Source organism: Spermophilus citellus (assembly GCF_964194105.1).
Source record: "Spermophilus citellus genome assembly, chromosome: 17".
NCBI lineage: Eukaryota > Metazoa > Chordata > Mammalia > Rodentia > Sciuridae > Spermophilus > Spermophilus citellus.
Window position 1 is genome coordinate 62,198,659 of NC_138199.1, and position 25,682 is coordinate 62,224,340.

At 38.8% G+C, this 25,682-nt stretch overlaps 1 protein-coding gene across 1 annotated transcript in view; it reads left to right on the forward strand.

Moving 5' to 3' along the window:
- Positions 1-25,682, forward strand: part of EFCAB3 (EF-hand calcium binding domain 3) — a gene marked incomplete at its 3' end in the record, with an annotated part of 59,319 nt that overhangs the window by 26,615 nt on the left and 7,022 nt on the right. Inside the window, exons 6-11 of the mRNA XM_081272018.1 lie at positions 4,772-4,833; positions 9,938-10,081; positions 11,904-11,975; positions 14,168-14,288; positions 22,123-22,316; positions 22,658-22,842. Of these exons, the coding sequence (XP_081128144.1) occupies positions 4,772-4,833; positions 9,938-10,081; positions 11,904-11,975; positions 14,168-14,288; positions 22,123-22,316; positions 22,658-22,842 (778 nt within the window). The remainder of the gene's footprint in view (positions 1-4,771; positions 4,834-9,937; positions 10,082-11,903; positions 11,976-14,167; positions 14,289-22,122; positions 22,317-22,657; positions 22,843-25,682) is intronic.

Consider the following 25,682-nt stretch of genomic DNA (forward strand, 5'->3'; position numbering starts at 1 on the left):
GAATATTATATCTCTGCGTCTGCTGCATCTTTTTACATCATCTGACAGAAATATGTTTATATTTAGGGGTTGGGGTTGTAGTTCAGCTGTAGAGCACTTACCTTGTACTTGTGAGGCACTGTTTGATCCTCAGCACCACAAAAAATAAATAAATAAATAAAATAAAGCTATTGTGTCCATCTACAACTAAAAAAATAATAAAAAAGAATAGTTTATAAAATAATCTAAGAGTCTTTAGAAGTTCAAGTAGATGATAAAAAGAAAACATCAGAAGAAATCAATATTGCCAGGTGTGGCAGTGTACACCTAAAATCCCACCTACTTAGGAGGCTGAGGCTGGAGGATCACAAGTTTGAGACCAGCCTGAACACCCTAATGAGACCCTGTCTCAAAATTTAAAAAGGGCTAGGGATATTGCTCAGTGGTACAGTTTTAACTACCAGGACTGCCAAAAAACAAAAACAAAACAAAACAACCTTATCACAGCCAGGATGGGTGTAGTTCCGTGGGAGAGCCCTTACCTAGCAGAGGCCCTAGACTTGATCTCCAGCAATGCAAATAAATAAATAAATAAATAAATAAAAGCTGGTCACTTTCTTTTCTCCCAGGTCCCTCTTTGAAATGAGTTGAATCTGATAAATACTCTACAGGACACTAAATAATAATTTTATTTTTTATTATTTTTTTTCTCATTTCAATATTTTTTCTTTCCCAGCAGAAATAGTTTTATTTGGACCCAGAGCTGGAGAATGAGACTAGGACCTAAGATAATATATTGAGCTAAGGAGTAGATATTAGCTTACAAAAGGGCAGTCAGAGCTCATCAGCGAAATGGACTCTACTTCCCAGCAGCCTTGCTGTTAGTGCAATCAATAAAAGGACTGATGGGAAATATATATGCCACTAAATCACCCCAGTGATTTTTTTTTTAAAGGTTGCATACCTTTTTTTTTTTTTAGAGAGAGGAGAGAGAGAGAGAGAGAGAGAGAGAGAGAGAGAGAGAGAATTTTTAATATCTATTTTTTAGTTCTCGGCGGATACAACATCTTCGTTGGCATGTGGTGCTGAGGATCGAACCCGGGCCGCACGCATGCCAGGCGAGCGCGCTACCGCTTGAGCCACATCCCCAGCCCCCAGTGATTTTTCATCATAGAAAAATTTCCATAAACCCTCCAAACTACACATATTACAAAAGGAAATTTTAAAATATCACATTTTACAGAATTTAAACTTTTCTTCAGCATCTAGCTCAGAGGTCTCACCAACTTCAAAATACAGCTTTCCACTGAACTCTTCAACCATATAAATAAGATCTATCAAGCAATGAGAAGGCTATCTTTGCTAGCCAATGGCAATTCTCTTCCCAATTCAGCTTCCCTGAGCTAAGGCTCAGGTGGGGCAGGCTAGGAAGCACATTGGTTAATAAAACATAGCAGCTGAAACTTGATGGGACAGCAGAACTGGTGAGACTTGAGAGGAGGGTCCAGGTTCTGTATTCAGTCAGAGTCACTGCTGGAAGAGGAGGGATGCTTGCCATGCTTGTGGTGTTTGTGCATCTTTTCTTCCACATCTTCTTGTCCATAATCATTCCTGGGCCTACCATGCCAGGAGCCATGTGGTTCACAGGAGGCATAACAGGAACAGATGGTGGGTGTGAAGGAGAGTAGGGACCTGAGGGTTGGTGTCCTGGCAGAGAATAAGGGGACCCATGTGGAGGAAAACTTGGCATTTCCTGGGGAGCTTCTAGGGGAGTGGGACAGAGACCAGGAGGAAAGGCCAGATTGTCAGGTGGTGGATGTGGTGGATGGATGCCCAAGATTGGAACCTCCAGGGTTACCTGACATTGGAGGATTTGGATTTGGCCCTGAGTGCCCAGCACTGGGATTCTCCATATTCAGGTATTTCCCCCAACCAGGTCACCTCCCGAAAGCTGCCAGGGCTTAATCTGTCCTCCTCTAGTCTCTCATTTCCCTTTTTTAACTTTTTTTTATAAAACTACCAAAACCAAGTGATTCCATAGTTTTTAAACTTTCGGTTCTCAGTATTAAATAAAATAAATTTATAAAATTATAGTTTTATTTTATTATTAATTTACATTTAATTAATTGTTTAATTTACCATATTTACAAGTCCAGATTTACACAATAATTTCTATATTCCTAAATAAATTACTGCAGATCTATGCAAACTGTTCCCAAAATATTAACATTCTCTCTCCTTTTCCATATTTTATTTTCCCAAGGAAATGAAAGGTCAAAACAGAGTCCCAAACTTTCCAAAAGGTTTTATAACTCTATATCTTTTTCTTTATATTTCTGACATGTGGTAAAAAATACAATCTGGCCGGGTTGTGGCTCAGCAGTAGAGCGCTCGCCTCGCACTTGCAAGATCCTGGGTTCAATCCTCAGCACCATATAAAAAAATAAACAAGTGAAATAAAGATGTTGTGTCCAACTACAACTAAAAAAATAAATATTAAAAAAATACAATCTGGCAATAACGGATGCAAAGTTTTCTCTATACGGATACTCATCACAACATTACTTATACTAGTTACAAAGTTAAAAAAACTTTTATTAATAACAACATGAATAGTTAAAGGTTTATAATCTTGAGCTTTTGAATCATACAAACTTAAATCTCAGGTCTGTCCCACCTCTGTGTGACTTTGGATAAGTTATTTAATTCCTTTGAGCCTCAGTTTCCTGTTCTAGAAATGGATGAAATCAGATTTTTTTTTCCTATGAGCCAAGCACTCATCAAAAATAATTTGATGAATTAACATCAGATTATTTATTTTTCTTACACAAAATAAGGACAAGGGAACTTCACTATTTCGCCAGTTGAGAATGGCTGTTCTCCCTCCAATCCAGATTTCTCTTAGAGGACCAGATGTGTCAGCTTGGTTTGATTAACTCCATGTTGTTGTCCCCCCCCCACCCCGGAATATTGTCTCTGTTGAAAAACTGGCTTCACAAAGAAGGTGACAGCAGGAAAATTTCAGAATCCAAAGCTTAAAATAAGTCTTGGGCAATGTGGGGTTATTTTCTGTCTCTGGGGGTGATCATCCGGTGTCCAAGGCCTGGGGACAGAGGCAAAGTCCCCAGCCGCCCATCTAGGAGATGTCACTCTCAGTAGCATCTGGTGTCCTGACCTGTGCTCGCCCAGGATGATGGTGGGTAAGGAGCAGCAGGTCACAAGGACCTCCTGACCCTCTGGGAGACAGAGCTCTCCCTGGGCAGACCCCAGGACTGAGGGTCAGCAGCCAGGGGAGAATCAACGACTATCCCCGCCTGTGGTCCCTGAGGTCCTGGTGCAGGGATGCAGGAGGCAGCTAGTGTCACAAGACGTCCCTGTCCCCAGCCAGGCCAGGCGCCTGGCTAAGCAAGGAGAAAAACGGTGTCCCTCCTCAAGGCCTGGTCCCTGCGCCTGGTCTCACTTCCTCCCGGCACCTCCTGGAAGGGGAGGAAAGTAACACCCAGGGGAAGGATGGGAAGTGAGGCCACCATCACATTCAAGTTCAGGGTGTGACAGCTCAGTCTGCCCCCCAACAGGCCCCATACTCCGCTCCTCTTCATGGACCACGTCCCTTCTGAGAGTCACGCCCTGCCCTTTATAGGCACAAGGACCCAGAAGTTCCAGAGACACATCCATGTTTAGGCCCTCAGATCCGGAAGTGCTTCAAGTGTCCATGTTTAGGCCCCCGGATCCGGAAGTTCCAAAGGTGCACGTCCACCCAGATCCAGAAGTTCCTCGGGCACACATCCATGTTTAGGCTGTAGCATCTGGAAGTGCCTCAGGTGCACATCCATGTTTAGGCTCTAGGACCGGAAGTTCCTCAGGTGTTCATGTTTAGGCCCCCAGATCCGGAAGTTCCTCAGGCATCCATATTTAGGCCCACGGATCCAGAGGTTCCTCAGGTGCACGTCCATGTTTAGGCCCCTGGATCTGGAAGTTCCTTGGTGCACATCCATGTTTAAGCCCCCGGATCCGGAAGTTCCTCAGGTGCATGTCCTATTTTAGGCCCCCAGATCTGGAAGTTCCTCAGGTGCACGTCCATCTTTGGGCTCTCAGATCCGGAAGTTTCTCAGTCCTCCATGTTTAGGCCGTAGCATCCAGAAGTTCCTCATTGTCCATGTTTAAGGCCCCACCCCCGCCCGGAAGTTCCTCAGGCATCCATGTTTAGGCTCTAGGATCCGGAAGTGCCTCAGGCACATGTTCATGTTTAAGCCCCCAGATCTGGAAGTTCCTCAGTCCTCCATGTTTAGGCCGTAGCATCCGGAAGTTCCTCAGGCACACATACATGTTTAGGATCCAAAAGTTCCTTTGGTGCACGTCCATGTTGAGACTCTAGGATCTGGAAGTTCCTCAGGTGTCCATGTTTAGGCCCCCGGGTCCGGAAGTTCCTCAGGTGCGTGTCCATGTTTAGGCTCTAGGATCCGGAAGTTCCTCAGTCCTCCATGTTTAGGCTGTAGCATCCGGAAGTTCCTCAGGTATACACCCATGTTTAAGTGAAATCAGATATTTTTAAGGAAGGTGAGGATGATTTGCAAGTATAGGACTGAGGTGCATATTTCAGTGGCCAACATTTACTTACTGTCCATACTGCAACTGTTAGCAAGTGACAGTAACTGGTCCCTTTAGGTACTGTGACTCTGGATAAACTGTGATACTTTCAGTCATTCCATTCAGCAAAAAAAAGTCAAAGAAGATTGACTTTTGCTGGTTTCATATATGTATTAAGTCTTAATCTTTTTATGTATCTTTTCAGGGATAATAATTTACCAGAACATCTTCAACACAAAGAAAAGTTGAGCCCTTCACAAATACAAGGTAATGAGAATCATCCTAGAAATTAAAGGATAAACAACAGCCTCTTAATATATCTGATCCTTTCTTCTTTAATAGAGATATGAGATTTGAAGGGCTGTCTACACTACCCCATCACTAAGACAGAAAAAAATTAAATTAAAAAAACTTTTTGTAGGGGATGGGAATATAGCTCAATTGTAGAGTACTTGCCTAGCTTTTTGTGGGATTGGAGAGGAACTGCTTTCAAATTGGCATCTCTGTAGAATTTAAAAATTCCTGACCAAATATTTTTATTCAAAGGAGAATTTGTGGGGAGTGGAAAAGAACAAATTCAAGGTCAAATGTAAATTAAGCTATGGAAAAATATAAGCACAGCTGAAGTTCCAAGGATTTCTCAGAGAAGAATTATAATAATAAAATGAGCTACAGTGTCTATAATTCATTCATCCAAACAACAAATACCTATTTTAAACCAACAATGTCCAGGCATGAGAAACACAATAAAATAAGTTAGACATGGTCCCTGCCTTAATAGAAAGTATAACAGGGAAGACCAATGGTTAAACCATGAATTTGTTGAATGAATCATTTAAAGTGCAATATGATATGTGTTGTGATATGGAAGTATACAGTCTTATAGAAGCATAAAAGGAAGTGTCCTGACTTGGTCTCATGAAGGGAAGGGGAGTCCCAGAGAAAGCTGAATGGTAAGTAGGAATAAATTGGGCAACAGAGAGAGGAACATTTCAGGTAGAAAGAACAGATCTATAAATGCCCAGAGAAAAGGGAGAGCATTTTACAGTAGAAAAGCTAGAAGAATTTCAGCTATTTGGGAGGCTTGGGCAGGAAGATTGTAAATTCAAGGCCAGTCTTAGCAACTTAGTGATACCCTGTCTCAAAAAATTTTTAAAAAGCTGGGGTTGTAGCTCAATGGTAGAGTATCACTGTGTTCAATCCCCAGTACCACAAAAGATAAAATAACAACTAAAAGTCAAGCATGGCTGACTTTGGGTTTGGGGAAAGATAATGCTTCACCCCTCTAAATTTGGAAACAATTGAAAAATTGACCCAGGAGTCAGAAGCAATCAAAAAATCACCTCTAGATGGGCGTGGTGTCACATGCCTATAATCCCAGCAATTTGGGAGGCTGAAGTAGGAGTATTGCTAGTTCAAAGCCAGCCTCAGCAATTTAGCGAGTCCCTGAGCAATTTAGCAAGACCCTGTTTCTAAATAAAATACAAAAAGGGGCTGGGGATGTGGCTCAGTGGTTAAGCACCCCTGAGTACCAAAAAAATCACCTCTAACTGGGTGTGGTGGTGCATGCCTGTAATCCCAGCGACTTGGGAGGCTGAGGCAGGAAGACTGCAAGTTCAAAAACAGTCTCAGCTAAAGTTCTTTAATATTGAAAAAACAGTCTCAGCAATTTAGTGAGGTCCTGAGCAACTCAGTGAGACCCTCTCTCTAAATAAAATATAAAAACAGGCTGGGGATGTAGCTCAGTGGTTAAGAAAGCATCCTTGGGTTCTGTCTCTAGTACCAAAAAAATTTTTTTTAAATCACCTTTATTGCTGAGAAAGCTGTTTGGAAAATGAAGGACTGTCAATATCAGATTTGCATTTCTGCATGTTAATTGTAATACTAATAAGCTTATGATTATTGTAGTGTTAATCCTCACAGCTTTTCTGAGAAGTAGATGTATTCATTCTACATGCATTTATTGAATACCTCAAAGTCCCCAAAATCTCCCATCCTTGCTCTCAAATGATATCCTTACTTCCTACTTCTCTGCAGAAAACTGAAGCAATCAGAAAAAAATTTTCACTCTCACCTTTATATCTACTTCCCTACCAGCATCTGTACCCACATACTCTACTTTCCAAAACAACTGGAGCAACATAACTAAACAATATAGAATTAGATTATAACTCAAAGAATAAAATAAACATCCATGAGTCCATAATGATAAAAATAAATGATTGAGGGGCTGAGGCTGTGGCTCAGAGGAAGAGCGCTCACCTAGCACACATGGGGCACTGGGTTCAATCCTCAGCACCACATAAAAATAAAATAAAGGTATTGTGTCCGTCTGTAACTAAAAAAATACATATTTAAAATAAATAAATAAATGATTGGATTTTTAATACAAAGACGACACAAATGGCCAAGTCAGTTGTACTAAAGGGAGAAATGAGGTCACTATGTATTTTTAATACATTTTTAAGTTGTTGATAGCCATTTATTTATTTATTTATTTATTTATATGCAGTGCTGAGGATAAAACCCAGTGCCTCACACATGCTAGGCAAACACTCTACCATTGAGCCACAACCCTAGCCCCCACAATGTATTTTTAAGGAGAAGTAACAGTGTATTTGTATGATAATAGGAATATCTATTATAATAGTGAAAATTTGGTGTTGGAGACAGGGACCTTTTAGAGGGTGATATCTGTGAATATGAGAGAGGGGATAAATTATAATCTACAATAGAGGTAACTGGATCTAGATAAAAGTATAAATTTCAGGTCTAGGGATGTAGCTCAGTGATAGATCACTTTCCTACTATGTGTGAGGTCCTGAGTTTAATTCCCAGTTACAAAAAAATAAAAGTATAAAGTTCATTTGTGGAATAGGGAAGAAATCAGAGTATTATTACTTATAAAGGTAGACAGGTAGAAAATAAGGTAGGAAGGCCAGGCACAGTGGTGCACCCCTATAATCCCAGCAGCTCAGAAGGCTGAGGCAGGAGGATCACAAGTTCAAAGCCAGCCTCAGAACTTAGTGAGGCACTAAGCAACTCAGTAAGACCCTGTCTCTAAATAAAATACAAAAAAGGGATGGGGATATAACTCAGTGGTAAAGTGCTCCTGGTTCAATTCCCATTACCTAAAAGAAAGGAAAGGGAGAGAGAAAGGAAGGAAAAGAAGGTGGGAGTCAAAATTCTATTTGTCTCTTTTTCTCAATCCCCAATCCAGCATTACTTTTTCTTTTTTTCATAGTATAGACCACCTTCTAAATAGTATCTAATTTACCTACTTATTTTATTTATATGAGGACAAAAACGTTTGTGTATTTCATGCTGGAGTGTATCCTAAGCACTTAGAGCACAGTACCTGGCACACAGAAAGCATGCAATAAATATTTGCTAAATTGCATGAATGCCTACAACATGATAAAGGGGCTGTGAGAAGATAGAGATGAGTCAGAATGGTTTGATTCCAGCTCTAGAAAAGCTTACCTTTTGTCAAGGGAGATAGGTGTTATCTTTTCATACAGTTACAAGGTAAGTATCATTATCTTATAGAATTAATCACTTCTTGTACATAGAGATGCTGAGACATGAATGTGTATGAAATGCATTCTATTCTGGTGCCATTTGGAATATACTTTGATCTGGATTTATTTCTTCATTCACTAATTTTAGAAAACACATACCTAATTTGGCTTCAATTGGTGCTTTGAGTATTTCTTTGAAAAACACTTTAGATATGTGTAACACATACATATACATATTCAATTTGGGTCCAACTTCGTGTATTAGTTTTCTACTGCTACCATAACAAGTTATCACAAATTTCACAGCATAAAACAGCAGGTTGTACAGGTCAGAAGTCCAGATAGGCTTGACTGGCTTCTCTCCTGCAGGTCTTAGAGGTTCCAAATTCAGGGGTGGAGACAGGCATGTTAGTACACACCTGTCATCACAGAGACTCCAGAGATTGAGGCAGAAACATGGAAAGTTTGAGGCTAGCCTGGGCAATTTAGTAAGACCTGTCTCAGAATAAAAAATAATAAGCAGCACCATGGTAGAGCACCCCTGGGTTCAATTGCCAGTATTGGAAGGAAGAAAGGAAGGAAAGCAGGGGAAGGAACAAGAAGGAAATAAACAAACTTAGGTGTTATCCAGCCTGGGCTCTTATTTGGGAGAATATCTTTTTTTTTCTTTTACTTTACTGGGGATCAAACCCAGGATCTCTGGCATGCTAGGCAAGCTCTCTACCACTGAGTTGCCTCCCCAGCCCTTATGTGGGGATTCTTATTTGGAAAGTCCAGAGAATCTGCTTCCAATCTCATTCAGATTTGTGGCATAACTGAGTTCTTTGCAGTTGCATAGCTGAGGTCCCAGTTTTCTTGCTGCCAGTCAACCAGGAGACTCAGCCCCTTAAGGCTACCTATGTTGTATACCATGTTGCTCCCCATAACCTATCTTCAAACAAGCAATGGTGGGGGAAATCTTCTCATGCCCTGAATTTCTTTTTCTGCCACATCTGTCTTGCTTCTAGCTCTATGATGAGTTTATATAATTAGATTGGGCCCAATATCTTTACTGAAAGGAAGGAAGGGAGGGAGGGAGGGAGGAAAGAAGGAAGGAAAGAATATATTCAATATATTTTTTGGATTATCTCAGATAATCCTAAATAATCTATCTCAATTATATCTGCAAAGTCCCTTTTACCATATAAAGTAATTTATTCATAGGTTCCAGAGATTCGGGCATGGACTTCTTTGGAAGGCTATCTCACATACCAATTAGCTTGTTCTACTTCAAATCCCTAGGAAGGGCAGTATCAGGTATCAGAAATGTCTATTAAAAGCCAAGTGTGGTAGTATAGGACTATAATCCCAGTGACTTGGGGGGCTGAGGCAGGATGATCACACATGTAAGGCCAGCCTGGGCAACTCAGTGGGGCTCTAAACTACTTAGCAAGGTCTCAAAATAAATAGGGCTGGGGAGGCAGGTGTAGTGATGCATGCCTGTAATCCCAACAGCTTGGGAGGTTGAGGCAGGAGGATTACAAGTTCAAAACAGCCTCAGCAAAAGCAAGGCACTAAGCAACTCAGTGAGACCCTGTCTCTAATTAAAATACAAAATAGGGCTGCGGATGTGGCTCAGTGGTCAAGTGCCCTTGAGTGCAATTCCCAGTACCCCTCAAAAAGTGGGGTGGGGCTGGGGATGTAATTTAGAAGTAAAGCTCTCCTCAGTATCCCTCCCTCCAAAAGTATTAAATGCCTATTTTTCTCAGTACTTCTCTAGAACATGATCTCCAGCTGTATTATCTGTTCTAGTCTTATTAGCATAGGTATTTCTTCCTAAATAACTGCCGTAACTTAATTCCATTCTCCAGCCTTCCATCATGCCTACGACTTCTTCAGCAAAGATAAAACTGGCTGTATTGATTTACATGGAATGATGTGCACTTTAGCTAAATTGGGAATGAATGTAACCAAGCATGATATCTATAATGAATTAAAATGTGCTGATATTGATCGTGAGTATTTTAATTTCTCATTACCTTCTCATAAAAGACTTCTAAAACACTTTTACAAATACATATTTTTGCTGGGCACAGTGGCATATGCCTGTAAATGCCAGCAACTCAGGAGACTGAGGCAGGAGGATCATGAGTTCAAAGCCAGCCTCAGCAACTTAGTGAGGCCCTAAGCAACTCAGCAAGACCCTGTCTCTAAATAAAATACAAAAAGGGCTGGGGATGGGGGGCAGGGGGTGCCTGGGGTTGTGGCTTGGTGGTAGTGCACTTGCCTAGCATGTGAGAGGCACTGAGTTTGATCCTCAGCACCACATAGAAATAAATAAATAAAGATATTGTGCCCAACTATAACTAAAAATATTTTTTTTAAAAAAAAGGGGGCTGGGGATATGGCTAAGTGGTTAAGCACCCCGGGGTTCAATCCCTGGTACCAAAAATAAACTATTTGAGGTGTTTGGCATTCACTGGAGGTCTTGGAATATATCCTCTGCAGATAAAGGGGACTACTGTATATGAGTTTATTTCCCTGTAAAGATATCATTGAGGTATGTGTGTGTATGTATATATATATATATATATATATATATATATATATATATATAAATTATGAAATCAAATTAATCCTCAGAACTATTCTTTGAAAAATCCTGAGTGGAAACTGAGTGACTATCTCAATATCAAATTCAGGTTATCTTTCATGATGTTCATTTTGGAAGATACCTTGAAATCACAAATACAAAAACATAAACAATTTAAAAACTGACATGATGCCCAGAAAATCCAAGCCCTTTGTTTCCATTTAAGTTATAAAGTATGAATCCTCTTTGCATCATTAGGGTCTACCTACACTGAGTTTTAAATGACAGAGATTTTTTTTATATTTTTAAAGCATCAAGATCATGTTTTTAATAGCAAGGATATTGGAATGATGTGCATTTTAGCTAAATTGAGAATGAATAGTGGAAGGAGACAGTCATCATTATACAAAATTCATGTATGAAGATGTGAATTTCGTGTCAACATACCTTATATACAAACAAAGATTTGAGAAATTGTGGTATAAAGGTGTATTAAGAATTGCAATGCAAAAAAAATATGAATGTAATGCACTCCTCTATTGTGATGTAAGAAATAATAATAAAAATGATCATGTTTTTATTAAAAATCCTGACCTAGTGATTAGTAGTTCAAGCTGATACATTGTGTGAAAAATATATTCAGCACATTATCACCTCTCACCTCACTGAGCTCACCCACTGTCAGTGCCCACTCAGTCAGCATTAGTTCCACATGTGATTCAATGTCACCAGTTAAGGTATCACTTGTTTCCACTAACTATGCATAATTTTTCTATTCTTCCTAGGAAGCATACACACATCCACTTTAATAGCACTATCTTTAATTTTAGAAGAAATGGGCTAAAGCTTGGCTATTTTATAGTAGAAAAGGGCTGGATATGGAGTGGGATATTGGGTAGATTCCTTGTAAAAATGGCAAAACTCTGGACGAGGAGTGAATGGACAGGCCCATGGACAGGCCCGCAGCGGTTGGGAGTCCTGGCTGAGTGTTTATAGCATCTCTCCAGCCCTAAAATGCTCTGTGGTTTTGTTTATTTTATTTTAACTTTTGTGGTGCTGGGGATTGAACCTGGGGCCTTGTGCATGTGAGGCAAGCACTCTATCAACTGAGCTATATCCCCAGTTCAAAATGCTCTGATTTTAAGTATTAAGTGGTCCAGAGTGCTTTAACTTTTACACTCAATATGTACTCTAATAATTTCAATACATCTTATTCTTGTTCTGAGCTTATATTTCTGTTGCAGGAGACGGGAAGGTGAACTTCTCTGACTTCATAAAGGTGCTAACAGATAAGAACCGCTTCCTCAAAGCTGTAGGTGAGCAGAGGTGTTCCTGACAGGTGTTCCTGAATAGATGGCAGTTGGGTAGCTACAGCCCACTACATGTAAACATTATTCACTTAGGCCTCCAATGTGGAGACAAATCAGAAAGCTGTACTTTGAGGATATGATTTATTTTTGTACTGCTTCTCCAAAACAATATTTGCTAAACAAATTGATACTTTAAGTTTTGGGTTTTTTTTTTTTTTTGCTATTTTCTTTTCTTTTTTCTTTTTTCTTCTTCTCCTTTTTTTTTTCTTTTGTGTGTGTGTGTGGTGGTGGTGGTGGTCATCTGGTACTGGGGATTGAACCAGGGGTCCTGTGCCACTGAGTTATACCTCCAGTTTTTATTTTTCATTCTAGACAAATTCTCACTAAGTTGCCCAAGGCTGGCTTCAAACTTGGAATTCTCTTACCTCAGCCTTCCACTTATCTGGGATTATAGATGTGCAGCACCATGCCCAAACCCAGTTTTAGAATTTTAATTTAAATAATCATGCAGGTACTGGTATTGTCTAAAGACCTACTTCACATGATACTGCCCTTTAGTTTCCAATGAGAACCTTCAGGAAGTAACAAGGGTAGAAAATTTTAGTCTCATTTCATAGTGTTTTAATTACTTACTGAGGATGTGCACTACTTTCAGAGGCATTCCTTTTACAAAAGAAAAAAACATTTCTTTAGGAAAAAAAACATGCTCTCATGAAGATTTGGGGCATAGATAATAGGGTCTTTTATATGCTTGCTTGTTTTACTTTTTAGTACTAGGGATTAAACCCAGAGTACTTTACCACTGAGCTACATCCCCAGTTTTGGGTTTTGTTGTTGTTGTTGTTTTGTTTTGTTTTGCTAAGTTGCTAAGGTTGATTTCAAATTTATGATCCTCAAAGTTGCTGGGGTTACATACATGTGCCACAGTGCCTGGCTGATAATATACTGTTCTTTAAAAAATACCTCCTTTATGGGGGTAGGAAAGATGGTAGAATGATGTAAACATCATTACCGTAGGCACATTTATGATTGCACGGTGGTACATCTCTACTTCATGTAGAACCAGAGAATTGAAATGCTGTGCCCCATTTATGTATAATGAATTGATATGCATTCTGCTGTCATGTACAACTAAGTAGAACAAATAAAAAATAATAAATTTATAAAAATACCTCTTAGCTAGGCATGGTGGCACATGCCTGCAATCCCAGCAGGTCTGAGGCAAGAGGATGGCAAGTTTAAGGCTATCCTTATCAACTTATGATACCTTGTCTCAAAGGAAAAAATAAAAAAGGCTGTGGATATAGCTCAGTGGTTGAGCACCCTAGGTTTGCTGGTACCAAAGAAAGAAAGAAAGAAAGAAAGAAAGAAAGAAAGAAAGAAAAGAAAAAGTATATCTTCACTCTGATGATGCCTCTACCCTTGTTAAAGTCTGCTTGTGGTTAAGAGCATTTTCTCACACAAGGCTATACATGCTCTATTGGTATACTTGAAATATTGTTATTTGTACTCTCACGGTTTGTTTAGGAACTTAACAACCTTCCTTGGAAAATCTAATCACTTTTCATATCTTGTTTTCTAGGATAAATACATTCCAAATATTGCACACAGTTTTGAAAACAGGCCCATTCCTAAATTATGAATTGTCCTTAAGATAAAGAGTTAAGATAAAGATAAAAGTTACTGTTTGCAAATATTTTGATAGTAGTGGGAGTTTTCCTGCAAACCAGAGATAAATTTATCAAAAAATTCTTTGCCTAGAAGAACAAAACAGTAGTTCATAGCATACAGTTCATGCTTAGTTGAAAGTATTACTATAATTACTTAGAAGTCATTGAACTAAAAGTATTTTTATATTTGGGGATTACTCTGGTCAAGTAATCAAAATTAACTTTCTACCAATTAGAACAAAATTTTAATGATTACTATATCTCTAATCCCTTACTTGATGTTATTATAAGAAATACTCAGTAAAAAGATTATCTGTAGGGCTGGGGTTGTGGCTCAGTGGTAGAGTGCTTGCCTAGCATGTGTGAGTCACTGGATTCGATTCTAGGCACCACATATAAATAAATAAATAAATAAATAAATGTCCATTGACAGCTAAAAAATATTTTTTTTAAATATTATCTATTATATTACTTTTTGATGAATGATTTGTTCAGAATGCATTTTGAAATCTGTTTCCTTTTCCATAGTTCCAGAAAAGGAAACCTATTTAGATTTAACTGACAACCCGGGGATCCTATTATTTGAAATCCTATCAAAGCTTGTAGAGACTTCAGCCCTACCCAGAAAGGCTATAATGGAAATAGTACGGTAAGTGGCAAGGAAAGAGACAAAAGAACAACCTTCTCAGAAGCACTTATAAGGATATCTTACTAACATCCTACTCCACAAGGTCTGGCCCAAAACATAGGAGAAAGGTATCTAAGCAAATGGTCATGTGCCACAAAATTTCTGCCTAGCTTTGTCTGAAATTGCAAGGCTGAGCTCAGACAAACCAGGACCCTGCTGTGAGCCTAAGACATCCAAAAAAGTTCAGCCTCCCCTACCTAACACCAGAGAATCCCAGAAGAATAAGACTTATTCAGGGATGATTTTTTTTTTTTTTTTTTTTTTGGTACTGGGAATTTAAACCAGGGTGCTTTACCACTGAGCTCCATCCCCAGCCCTTTTCATTTTGAGACAGAGTCTTGCTAAGTTGGTTAGGGTCTCACTAAATTACAGAAGCTGGCCTTAAATTTACCATCTTCCTATCTCAGCCTACAGATTTGCTGAGATTTAAGGTGTGCAGAAATGATTTAAAATGGCTTCAAAATCCAGCGGGGAATACAAGACACTCCCATACCCACTAGACTTTGAGAGGTGTAATATGTTCAGATTTCCCAACATACTGCATGGGGCCAGAATTAGAATTGAGTATAAAGGATGAGAAGAAAACATTCTCACAACCAAGTGTAATAATTTATTCCAGCAAATAGCACTAAAAACAAATTTCTTCAATCTATTTTTATCATTGTATTATAGAAATTAAATGTTCCCATTATCAATATGTTAAATTCACGTTCTACAAAGTTTTCTGGTATCACACTTAAGACTTAAAAATACAGAATACTACCAAAAAGGGTAAAAATATTCTTATGCCTCTAAATAGGAAGCCTGTATTATCCTCTCTCTCCATCAGATGTTGAACAGAGAAGGGCACACAGAATTCTACTTTTCATTTCATTCAAGTTCAAAGACCTTTTTTGTGTGTGTGGGAGGATACTGGGGATTAAACTCAGGGGTACTCTAGCTCTGAGCTATATCCCCAGCCCTTTTCTATTTTGAGTCAGGTTCTCCCTAAGTTGTCCAGGCTGGCCTGGAAATTGCAATGCTTCTGCCTCAGCCTCCTGAATGGCTAGGATTACAGACATGTGCCACTGCACCTTGTATTATTAATTTAATTTAGTTATTTAGAGATAATTTAATAAATATATATATTAAATTTCTGCTGTTGGTACACAAATTTGGCACTTAACCTCTCAGCCTCAATTTCCTCATCCATAAAATTAGGAAGATAATAATACCTGCCTTAAAGGGAAGTTGTGGGAATGATATGTGAAAACACATGATATGTGAAGTGCTTAGCACATTACAAAGTTCCATAAATGTCATATTATGTGGAAATAATTACATTAAGCATAGAATATACATATCATTGATTTTAAATCCTCGCCTCCCTATTGAGAATATACTATCATCCCAATTTTTATAATGAAAAAACAGCCAGGCGCAGTGGTGCAACCTATAATCCCAGCAACTCAGGAGGCTAAGGCAAGAGGACCGAAAATTCAAAACCAACCTCAGCAACTTAATGAGACCCTATGCAACTTAGCAAGAATCTATCTCAAAAGAAAAAGATTAAAAGAGCTGGGGATGTGGCTAAGTGGTTAAACACCTCTGAGTTCAATCCCTGGTGTGATTAAAACAAACCCTGAAGTATAGGCCAGTTAAATAACTTGCCCAGGAGAAAGTGATGCTTGGATTTTAGCAGCCTGATTAGGAACCCAAGCTTTTGTTCTATACCCTATGCTTCCTCTCACACCCAGTAAGTATAGAGGAAATGTTAGCCGATGTTAGTGTTTTTATTGAAATTGGATTGGGGTTGTTATTTATCTGGTTATCTTATTTGGTAGTTAATTATGTGATCATCTCTTTATTGTCTGGTTCCTAAGGAGATTAAAATTGTTTAAAACAATTCCTAAGGGGAAACTTAGAAAGGAAACTCCAATCAGACATCACCAACATGGACCACAGCTGAAGAAACTAGATGGACATTACACTAAAGTATCCATCTAGAACCACAGTCAACATAGTATATCCAATTGACAGACACTTCAGCACATAGCACCAGCAAAAAAGTCTTACTACAAAGCCACTCTACAAAATTGGTAAAGACAACTGACTTGCCAGATTCACCAGAAGCGTGAAAGACAAGGTAACATGACACCTCCAAAGAAACACAATCACTCTTTAGCAACAGGCCTCAAAGAAAAGGAAATGAATGAGCTGCCTGACAATTCAAAAGAATGAATTTTAGAAAACAATGAAATTTAAGAGAATACAGATAGACAATCCAACAGAATTATATGATATAAATGAGTAATTCAGCAAAGAGATATAAGCCATTTTTTAAAAGCCAATAAACAAACAAATAAAATATTTAAAAGAACCAGTTAGAGCTGGGCATAGTGGCATATAATCCTAGCTACTCAGGAGGCTGAGGCAGGAGGATTACAAGTGTGAGGCTAGCCTAGTGTCATGATGGGCAAAAGGTGTGACTTATGCAGTTGAGGGGGAGAAATAAAGAATGCCCATGCACTTCTGCCCTAGTCAATCCTTTATTCACTCAAATCATCAACACAATTTCACTCTACAGGTTCTTAATCAAGAAAATGCAATCCATAATGTTAGGCACTGCAATAGACATAATCAATTCACAGAAAATAATTCTAGATTAATTAATTCACAGCAAACAATTCTAGATCAATTATTCTAAGCACTGCAAACACTTAATCAGGATAGGCTCAAGACAGACATTCCCTCTGTGTGCTAAATTCAAGTGTCAGATCAAAAGTCTCAAGCCTTAGGCTTTAAGTCCAGCAGATACACACTTAGACCAAGGTGATCAGATCAGGTCAGGAACCAAAGCAGGTTTCTCCTGGGGTGGAGCTGATGGCTGGTTGAGGAGAGGGTCCTAGGGAGAAGTTGTGACTCTCACCAGGGTCAAGATATGGCTGAGAGTTTGAGAGTGGTAAGGAAAATGCAGAGGATCAGCAACCATAAAAAGTGTTGGAATGCCAGTCTAGGTCCTAATCAGGCTCTCAGTATGAGGGCATTAGTGTCGTCTGGCTATCTGTTCATTTGCTCTATTATTTATACCAAATTTGGGGGCTATGAACCCCCCCTTTCAATCATTATCAGCTGCCACTGGGTCTCAGTGACATCATTTACCCTGGGGTTAAAACATGGTCTGGTGGTCCCCACCCTGATCTTTTTGCCTTTCCCTCTTATTGGTGAGGACAGCCAGACAGAGGCTTCACTCTGAGTTTATCAGGGTGGGGGAGAAGTGACTTGTTTGTACCTGAGAGCCATATTGGAGGGCTCCATTAGGCATGCCTGGTGAGATTGCAGGTTTCAAAATGGAGTTTTTAAAATGGTGTTGCTTAGGCCTAGGCCTAAGGCCATCCCCACACCTAGGCAACTTAGTGAAACCCTGTATTAAAGTAAAAATTTTTAAAGGACTAGGAAAATAAATAAATAGAGTTATGCATGCTACTCAAGTGGTAGAACACTCCTGGGTTCAATCCTCAGTACTATTTAAAAAAAAAAAAAAACACAGAATGCAAAGTTGGTTGTGGTGGCACACACTGTCATGAGGGGGCAAAATTGCATCAAATGCGGTCGAGGGGAGAAATAAAGAATGTCCATGCGCTTCTGCCCTTTTCAATGCTTTATTCACTCAAATTACTCAATACAGTTTCACTCTACAGGTTCTTAATCAAGAAAATGACAATCCTTAGACCGAGGTGATAGGGTCTGGAGGAACCAAGGCAGGCTTTTCCTGGCATGGAGTGGACGACTAGTTGAGGAGAGGATCCTAGGGAGAAGTTGCGGCTCTCACCAAGGTCCAGACCAGGCAGTAGAGTTTGAGAGCAGTGAGGATCATGCAAAGGATCAGGAACCAAGGACAAGTAATGGGATGTCAAGTCCTCATCAGGCTCTCTAGCTCAAGTGCATCCTTGTTTTGGCTGGCTGAATCCCTTTCATCAGCTCTATTATTTATACTAAATTTTGAGGCTTTTGACCCCCTTTCAATCCTATCAGCTACCATGGGATTTCTCCATGACATTTGGTCTGGTGGTCTCCACCCTGATCTTCTTGCCTTTCCCTCTTAACAGGCCAGGACAGCCTGCCAGGGGCTTCACTCTGTTTATCAGGGTGAGGTCAAACTGGAGGGCTCTGTGGGTGTGCCTGGGGAGACAGCAGGTTTCAAACTGGAGTTTTAAAATGGAGTTGCTTAGGCTTAGGCCTAAGGCCATCCTCACACACACCTGGAATCCTAAAAACTCTGGAGGCTGAGGCAGGTAGGTGGTTTGTGAGTTCTAGGTCAACCTAAGCAACCTGGCAAGGCCCTAAGCAGCTTAGTGAGACCCTGTCTCAAAATAAAAATAAAAAGAGCTGGGGATGTGGCTCATTGGTAAAGCACCTCTGGGTTCAATCTCTAGTGTCAAAAGAAAAATAAAAAGCCAAACACAACTCTTAATGATAAAGAACTCAATAAATGGTATAAAAAATAGTTAAGTGACTTAACAGCAGAATTGGTCAAGCAGAAGAATTTCTGAGAAGACAGGTCTTTTGAAATGATTCATATTTTTAAAAAAGAAAGAAGAAGAAAAATTGAAAAGTATGAAGCAAGCCTTAGAGACTTCAGAGATACTATCAAGCAAGAAAACTCGGGCATTATGACTGTTCCAGGAGAAGAAAAGGGAAAAGGCATAGAAAAGAAATTAAAAAAAATAATAATTGGTGAAAACTTTCCAAATCTTAAGATATGGACATCCAGGTCCAGGAAACTCAAAGGATCTCTAATTGTAAGGAATGGTGGAAAAGCTCCATAAACTCAACAAGCCAAAACAACCGTTTACCTGTCTGAGATTTTATTAGCAGGACCTAGCGGCCAGTCGCAGAAGAGAAGGAGGTTTTGAGAGAGAGAGAGAGAGAGAGAGAGAGAGAGAGAGGAGAGAGAGGAGAGAGAGAGGAGAGAGAGAGAGAGAAGAGAGAGAGAAAGAGAGCGGGAGAGTAAGAGAGTAAGAGAGCGAGCACGAACAGGGTGTTGATACTTATGGGCTTAACAAAGGATGAGGAGCAAGTCGAGTGGGCTGTTCTTCATTGGCTCATAGTTTGGCCACTTCAGGGATTGGAGGTGCGTCATTCAAAGTTCGCGTCATTCACAGGGATTGGAGGTGACGGTTCACGCGCCATTCAGTGCGTCATGGACCTGAGCTCCCAGAAGAGAAGCCCTCTGGGCGCCATCTTTACCAACACTAATAGATTCAACCAAAAAATATTCTCTCTAAGACATGTTAGAGTCAGACTGTCAAAGTACATGACAGAGAATTCTAAAGACAACAAGAGAAAAACATCAAGTCACATATAAGGGAATCCCCATTAGATTAACAACAGACTTCTCTGTAAATATCTTACAGGCCAGGAAAGAATGGAATGATTTATTCAAAGTGCTGAAAGTAAATAATACTATACACAACAAAGCAATCCTTCAGAAATTATAGAGAAATAAAAATTTCCAAGACAAAAACTGGGTATTAAATTACCAAATTAAAACACATAAACTGTCTGAATGGATTTAAAAAAAAAAAAACTAGACCCAAGGATAATACTGCCTAAAAGAAATTGACTTAGCCAGTAAAGACCCACATACAGTGAAAATCAAAGAATGGAAAGAGATATACTATGCAAATGGAAACCAAAAGTTAGTAAGAGTATCTATACTTAAAAAAAAAGAAGTCATTATATAAAAATAAATAAGGTCATTCTATACTGATAAAGGAATCAATAAATGTAAATATATATGCACCCAAGCTGGAAGCACCCAATTATATGAAACAAACATGATTAGATTTAATACAAAAGAAAAGAGAGATTCTATTTCAATAATAGGGATTTCAACATATCATTTCATCAATAACAGATCATCCAGACAAAAAGATCAACAAAGAAACATCAGACTTAAACTATGCTGTGGACCAAATGATCCTAACAGATATTTTCAGAACCTTTCATCCAACAGCTACAGAAAACATTCTTCTCATCAGCATGTAGAACATTCTCCAGCATATAACATGTGTTAGGCCACAAAATAAGTCTCAAAAATTCAAAAATATTGCATATATTCTCTGCAGGAAATAAAAATAAAAATCAACAAAAAGAAACTTTAGAAATTGTACAAATATATGAAAATTAAACAATATTCTCTCTCAGTACTAGGGAATTGAACTCAGGAGTACTCTATCATTAACCTACATCCTTAGCACTTTTTTAAAATTTTATTTTATTTATTCTAATTAGTGATGTATGACAGCAGAATGCAAGTCAATTCATGTTACACAAATAGAGCACAATTTTTCATGTCTCTAGTTGTACACAAAGTAGAGTCACACCACTCATGTTCTTATGGTAATTATGTCCGTCTCATTCCACTGTCTTTCCTACCACCATGCCCCCTCCCTTCCTCTCCTTCCCCTTTGCCCTATCTAAAGTCTATTCCTCCCATGCCCCCCCCATCCCATTATGAATCAGCATCCTTATATTAGAGAAGACATTCTGCATTTGTTTTTTGGGTATTGGCTTACTTTACCTAGCATTATATTCTCCAACTCCATCCATTTACCTGCAAATGCTATGATTTTATTCTCTTTTAATGCTGAGTAATATTCCATTGTATATATATAGCAAGTTTTCTTTATCCATTCATCTACTGAAGGGCATCTAGGTTGGATCCACAATTTAGCTACTGTGAATTGTGCTGCTATACACATTGATGTGGCTGTGTCCCTGTAGTATATTGTGTTTCTTTAAAATTATTTTTTAACTTTAATTGGACACAATACCTTTATTTTATGTGGTTCTGAGGGTCAAACCCAGGGCCTTGCATGTGCTAGGCAAGTGCTCTACTGCTGAGCCACAATCCCAGCCCTATAGTATGCTGTTTTTAAGTCCTTTTGGGTAAAAACCCGGAATGGGATAGCTGGGTCAAATGATGGTTTCATTCCAAGTTTTCCAAGGAATCTCTATATTGCTTTCCATATTGGTTGCACCAATTTGCAGTCCCACCAGCAATGTAAGAGTGTCCCCATATCCTCGCCAATACATATTATTGTTTTTATTCTTAATAGCTGCCATTCTGACTGGAGTGAGATGAAATCTTAAGAGTAGTTTTGATTTGCATTTCTCTAATTCCTCCCTTTCAATTTTTATTTCAAGACAGGATCTCACTAAATTGCTGAAGCTAGCCTCCAACTTGTGATCCTCCTGCCTCAGTATCCAGAGCACTGGGATTACAGTGTGTACCACCATATCCAGTTGTCAATGGCCTTAAGTATTTATTTTTCTACATAAGACCATGAAGTCTTGGAGAAGAGGAAGGAAACCAAAGACGAAGAACTACAGATATAAAATAGTCAAATGGCCTATGGAAGCTGGGCGCAATAGCATACACCTATAATCCCAGCTACTCGGGAGGTTGAGGCAGGAAGATCACAAGTTCAAAGTCAGTCTAGGCAATTTGATGAGGCCCTCAGCAACTTACTGAGACCCTGTCTCAAAATTTTAAAATAAAAGGTCAGGGATGTAGCTCAGTGAGAAAGCACTTCTAGGTACAATCCCCCCCAAAAAAGGGAAAGGGCCTGTGAAAAGTATCAGAATATTCTTAAATGTCACAGGACTAGACACTCAAATATTATTGAATGATTATGCAAATTCAATTTAAAATAAATTTACTCAGCATATGTAACTTATAATTAAACTTTTTCTTTTTGTCCTATAACTCTTTTTATCCACTTCTGAACTACTTTTTCTTTTTTTAAAGCTATTTCCGAAGAAAATTCCAGGAGGCCAGTGGAGAAATATTGTGGAATCCCCATTCTAGGGAATATGGAAAAAGGAGATTTATGCCAGATAAATGCACACCTCCAAGCTCAAGCACCGCTGCCTTTGCTAATGCTGCTCGGGTTGCAATAATGAGAGAAAAGGATTTATTTAAATTTCTTGAAGAGCTCAAAAGTAAGAGCCATTTATTCCCTCCCCACTTTTTAAAAGGATTTATTTATATGACTACTCAGAAATAAAACCTAGAGGCCAAGAGCAGGGCCTGAGACTCTTCTGAGTTACTGCTCTCTGTCACACAAATACCATTTGGATGCACAAGTATCCCTCACCTGAGTCTTCAGATTCCTGGGTGAAGCCTAAAGTCTGCAGATGGGTGTGGAGTAGGAACAGGAAAGTGAAGGAGGGCCATGACCAATGAGAGAAGAATAGGGAAAAAGCAAAATAGGCACCACATTTGTCTTTTATGGGAACGTCTTACGTTGTTAGTGATACCATTTTTGTTTTTATCTTTTTAGGATGCAATTTCCATTCAGATAGCCCATATTCAAAAATACCCATCTTTCCATTGTTTCCTAATGTGGATGGGGTGGTGATGGGAAAGCCATTCAGAGACACACAAAAATTAGAAATGCTAAGGAGAAAGGAGCCTCTGAATTTCTTTGAGGACTATTTTTTCCATAAGAGAGACTGGAAAACACAGGTGAGATTTAGGTTATGTCACATTAGCTAATTTAAATCTTACATTTTTAAGTACCAATTTAACAAAACTAATAACATGCTTTTTATTTTTAGTCATTATATTTCAAACCAGATTCCATAACCACATTCCTAAATACAAGCCCAGATGTAGATACTTCATTTAATTTCAACAAATTGTTAAGACTTACTGAAAAATGACGATCCTAAATTTGGGGTTGGGATATAGAATTCAAGAATAATAACACTAGAAGGCCTGAAGTCTATCTCCACTGCTCCCCCACTGTGTCAGGGATTTGAAGCTATATTTTGGACTCCCTTGACCATCTCAAGACTGTAGTTGGCCAGACACCATGGGATGAGAGGACCAGGTCCACACAAATTAAGCAATGGTGTGAGGAGAGGGACCATTCTGACCTTGACCCAGAATCCCAGCTGTACCTCTGGCCCTGCTTTAAGCTCTATTGTCTCTAACTTATTTTTCCCTGAAAATTTTGTCCTCATTAGTTTTAAGGTCACAGGTAAATATGCTCATGTTTTCAGAGGTATTCTCTCAGGAAGCTCTGGCCTTACCCCAGATTGGTTGCAGTTCTCCCTGCTTGAACAAAAGAATTAAGATTTGTCTAGAAACCAGCCCAGGCTATAGGGGCATATATTGAGTTCCAGAGGTCCATGCCTGGTTCACCTCGTTATGAAATCACTAGAAGGCCCTTCAAACATATGGTTTTTATGTGATTCTTGAGGGATATCACTGTCAAAAATTCCCTTGAGGTCAGACTTTTACTTTATCTCCCCAAACAAAGTCACACCCAGGCACATGTCACTGATAAGATGGAAATAAGAGGACACTCATCCCTCTTTAAATTTATGTGCCAAGGGGCTGCGGTTGTAGCTCAATGATAGAGCACTTGCCTAGCATGTGTGAGGCACTGGGTTAGATCCTCAGCACTAAATTAAATAAAGGTATAAAAAATTCCACTATAAAAAATTATGTCCTAACATTGAGTCACCCCTCTCCCATTATTTTTATCATCAGTTTCTCCAACTATAATATAAAGTTCATGTAGACAAGAACCTTATTTCTTTTGCTAAGTATCTCTAGCACTTAAAACAAAGCCTGGCCTTTTTTTTTTTTTTTTTTGGGGGGGGGGTCTGATTTGGTGCTAAGAATCAAACCCAGAGCCTCAAACATGCTAAGTATATATACTCTACCACTGAGCTACACTCCTAGCCCCTTTGGATGAAAGAAAATTATAACACAAATAGTTTGTTTTTTGAGGGCATCCTATGTGTTAATAATTTTAATAGAAATGGAATAACCAAAAATAAAAAATAATAATAATAATTTTAATAGAGAAAGCACCAATAGCTTGCTATATTGTCACCTGGCTTCTACTTTTGTCCTTTTCAATCTGTTCTCCATACACTAACCAAAAATGGCTCTGTTAAATTGAGCTTGAAATCTGCTCCCTCAGAGATTAAAAACAAAATCTTTATGACAATTTAGATCCTACAAAATCTAAATCTAAGCCTTTCAATAACTTCAACCACTAGTAGCTATTTGCATTTAAATTAATAAATCCTGTTTTTCTGTCATACTAACCACATTTCAAATGCTCAGTAGCCATATGTGGCAAATGGACACCATATTAGATGGCACAAAAATAGGACATTTCCATCACTGTGAAAAGTTCTATTGGACATCACCGACTTAGACCCTCCCTGCAGATCCAATGATCTCTCTTACCACTGCTCACCTTCCAGCGCACTTCACTCTACCTGCAATGTCTCATTACTGTGCCTTATATATCAGACTTGCTTCCATCTCACTCTAGCTTTGTTCTTCCCTCTGCTTGAATGCTGTTACCTAGACATCTGCATAGCTCTCTCCCTCACCTCTTTCAGGTCTTGTCTCAAATGTCATTTCAGAATGCCTTCTCTAGCAATCATATTAAAATGACAATCCCCACATTGTTAATGTGCAAGTGCCACTTAATTGTTCACTTCAGATGGATAATTTTATTTTATATGAATTTTCATCTCAATAAATTTAACATGTATTTAAATAAAATCACACCTCTAATGGTGCACACCTCTAATCCTAATAACTCAGGAGGCTGAGATTGGAGGATCACAAGTTGAAGGCCAGCCTCAGAAGTTGGTGAGAGAACCTAAGCAATGTAGGGAGACCTTGTCCCCCCAAAATAAAATAAAATAATTAGGCCAGGTGTAGTGGTGCACTCCTGTAATCCCATTGGCTTTGGAGGCTGAGGCTGGAGGACTGTGAGTTCACAGCCAGTCTCATCAACTCAGCAACTAAAACATAAAAAAGGACTGTGGATGTTGCTCAATGTTAAGTGACCCTGGGTTCAATCCCTGGTACAGAAAAAAAAAATTTAATCAAAGAAATAAAAAATCTACAACTTCCAATATCCCCATCCCCTTTCCTGATTTTCTCCATAACATTTATTACCAGCTAATATATTACATACTTCATGTAATAGATCACATATTTTACATATATATGTATAGTACATCTACATCCACTTTATCTAATATTTATGTCCATATATATTATACTTCATCTAATATGCTATAAGATATAAATTTACATTTATAATAATAGAATATATGTATAAATATATAGTATGTTAAATAATGTATATATACATTATGAGATCTCATGTACTGTGTGGTAGATCTATTCTAATATACTACAACATCTAATCTACTATATACTTGTAAATGTTAATTGGAACCAGGAAATGGGATTTTCAAGTTTTAGAATGAAAGTAATGGAGCTATATGAACACTCCCCCACCCATCCAGCTGTTCTTCATTGCC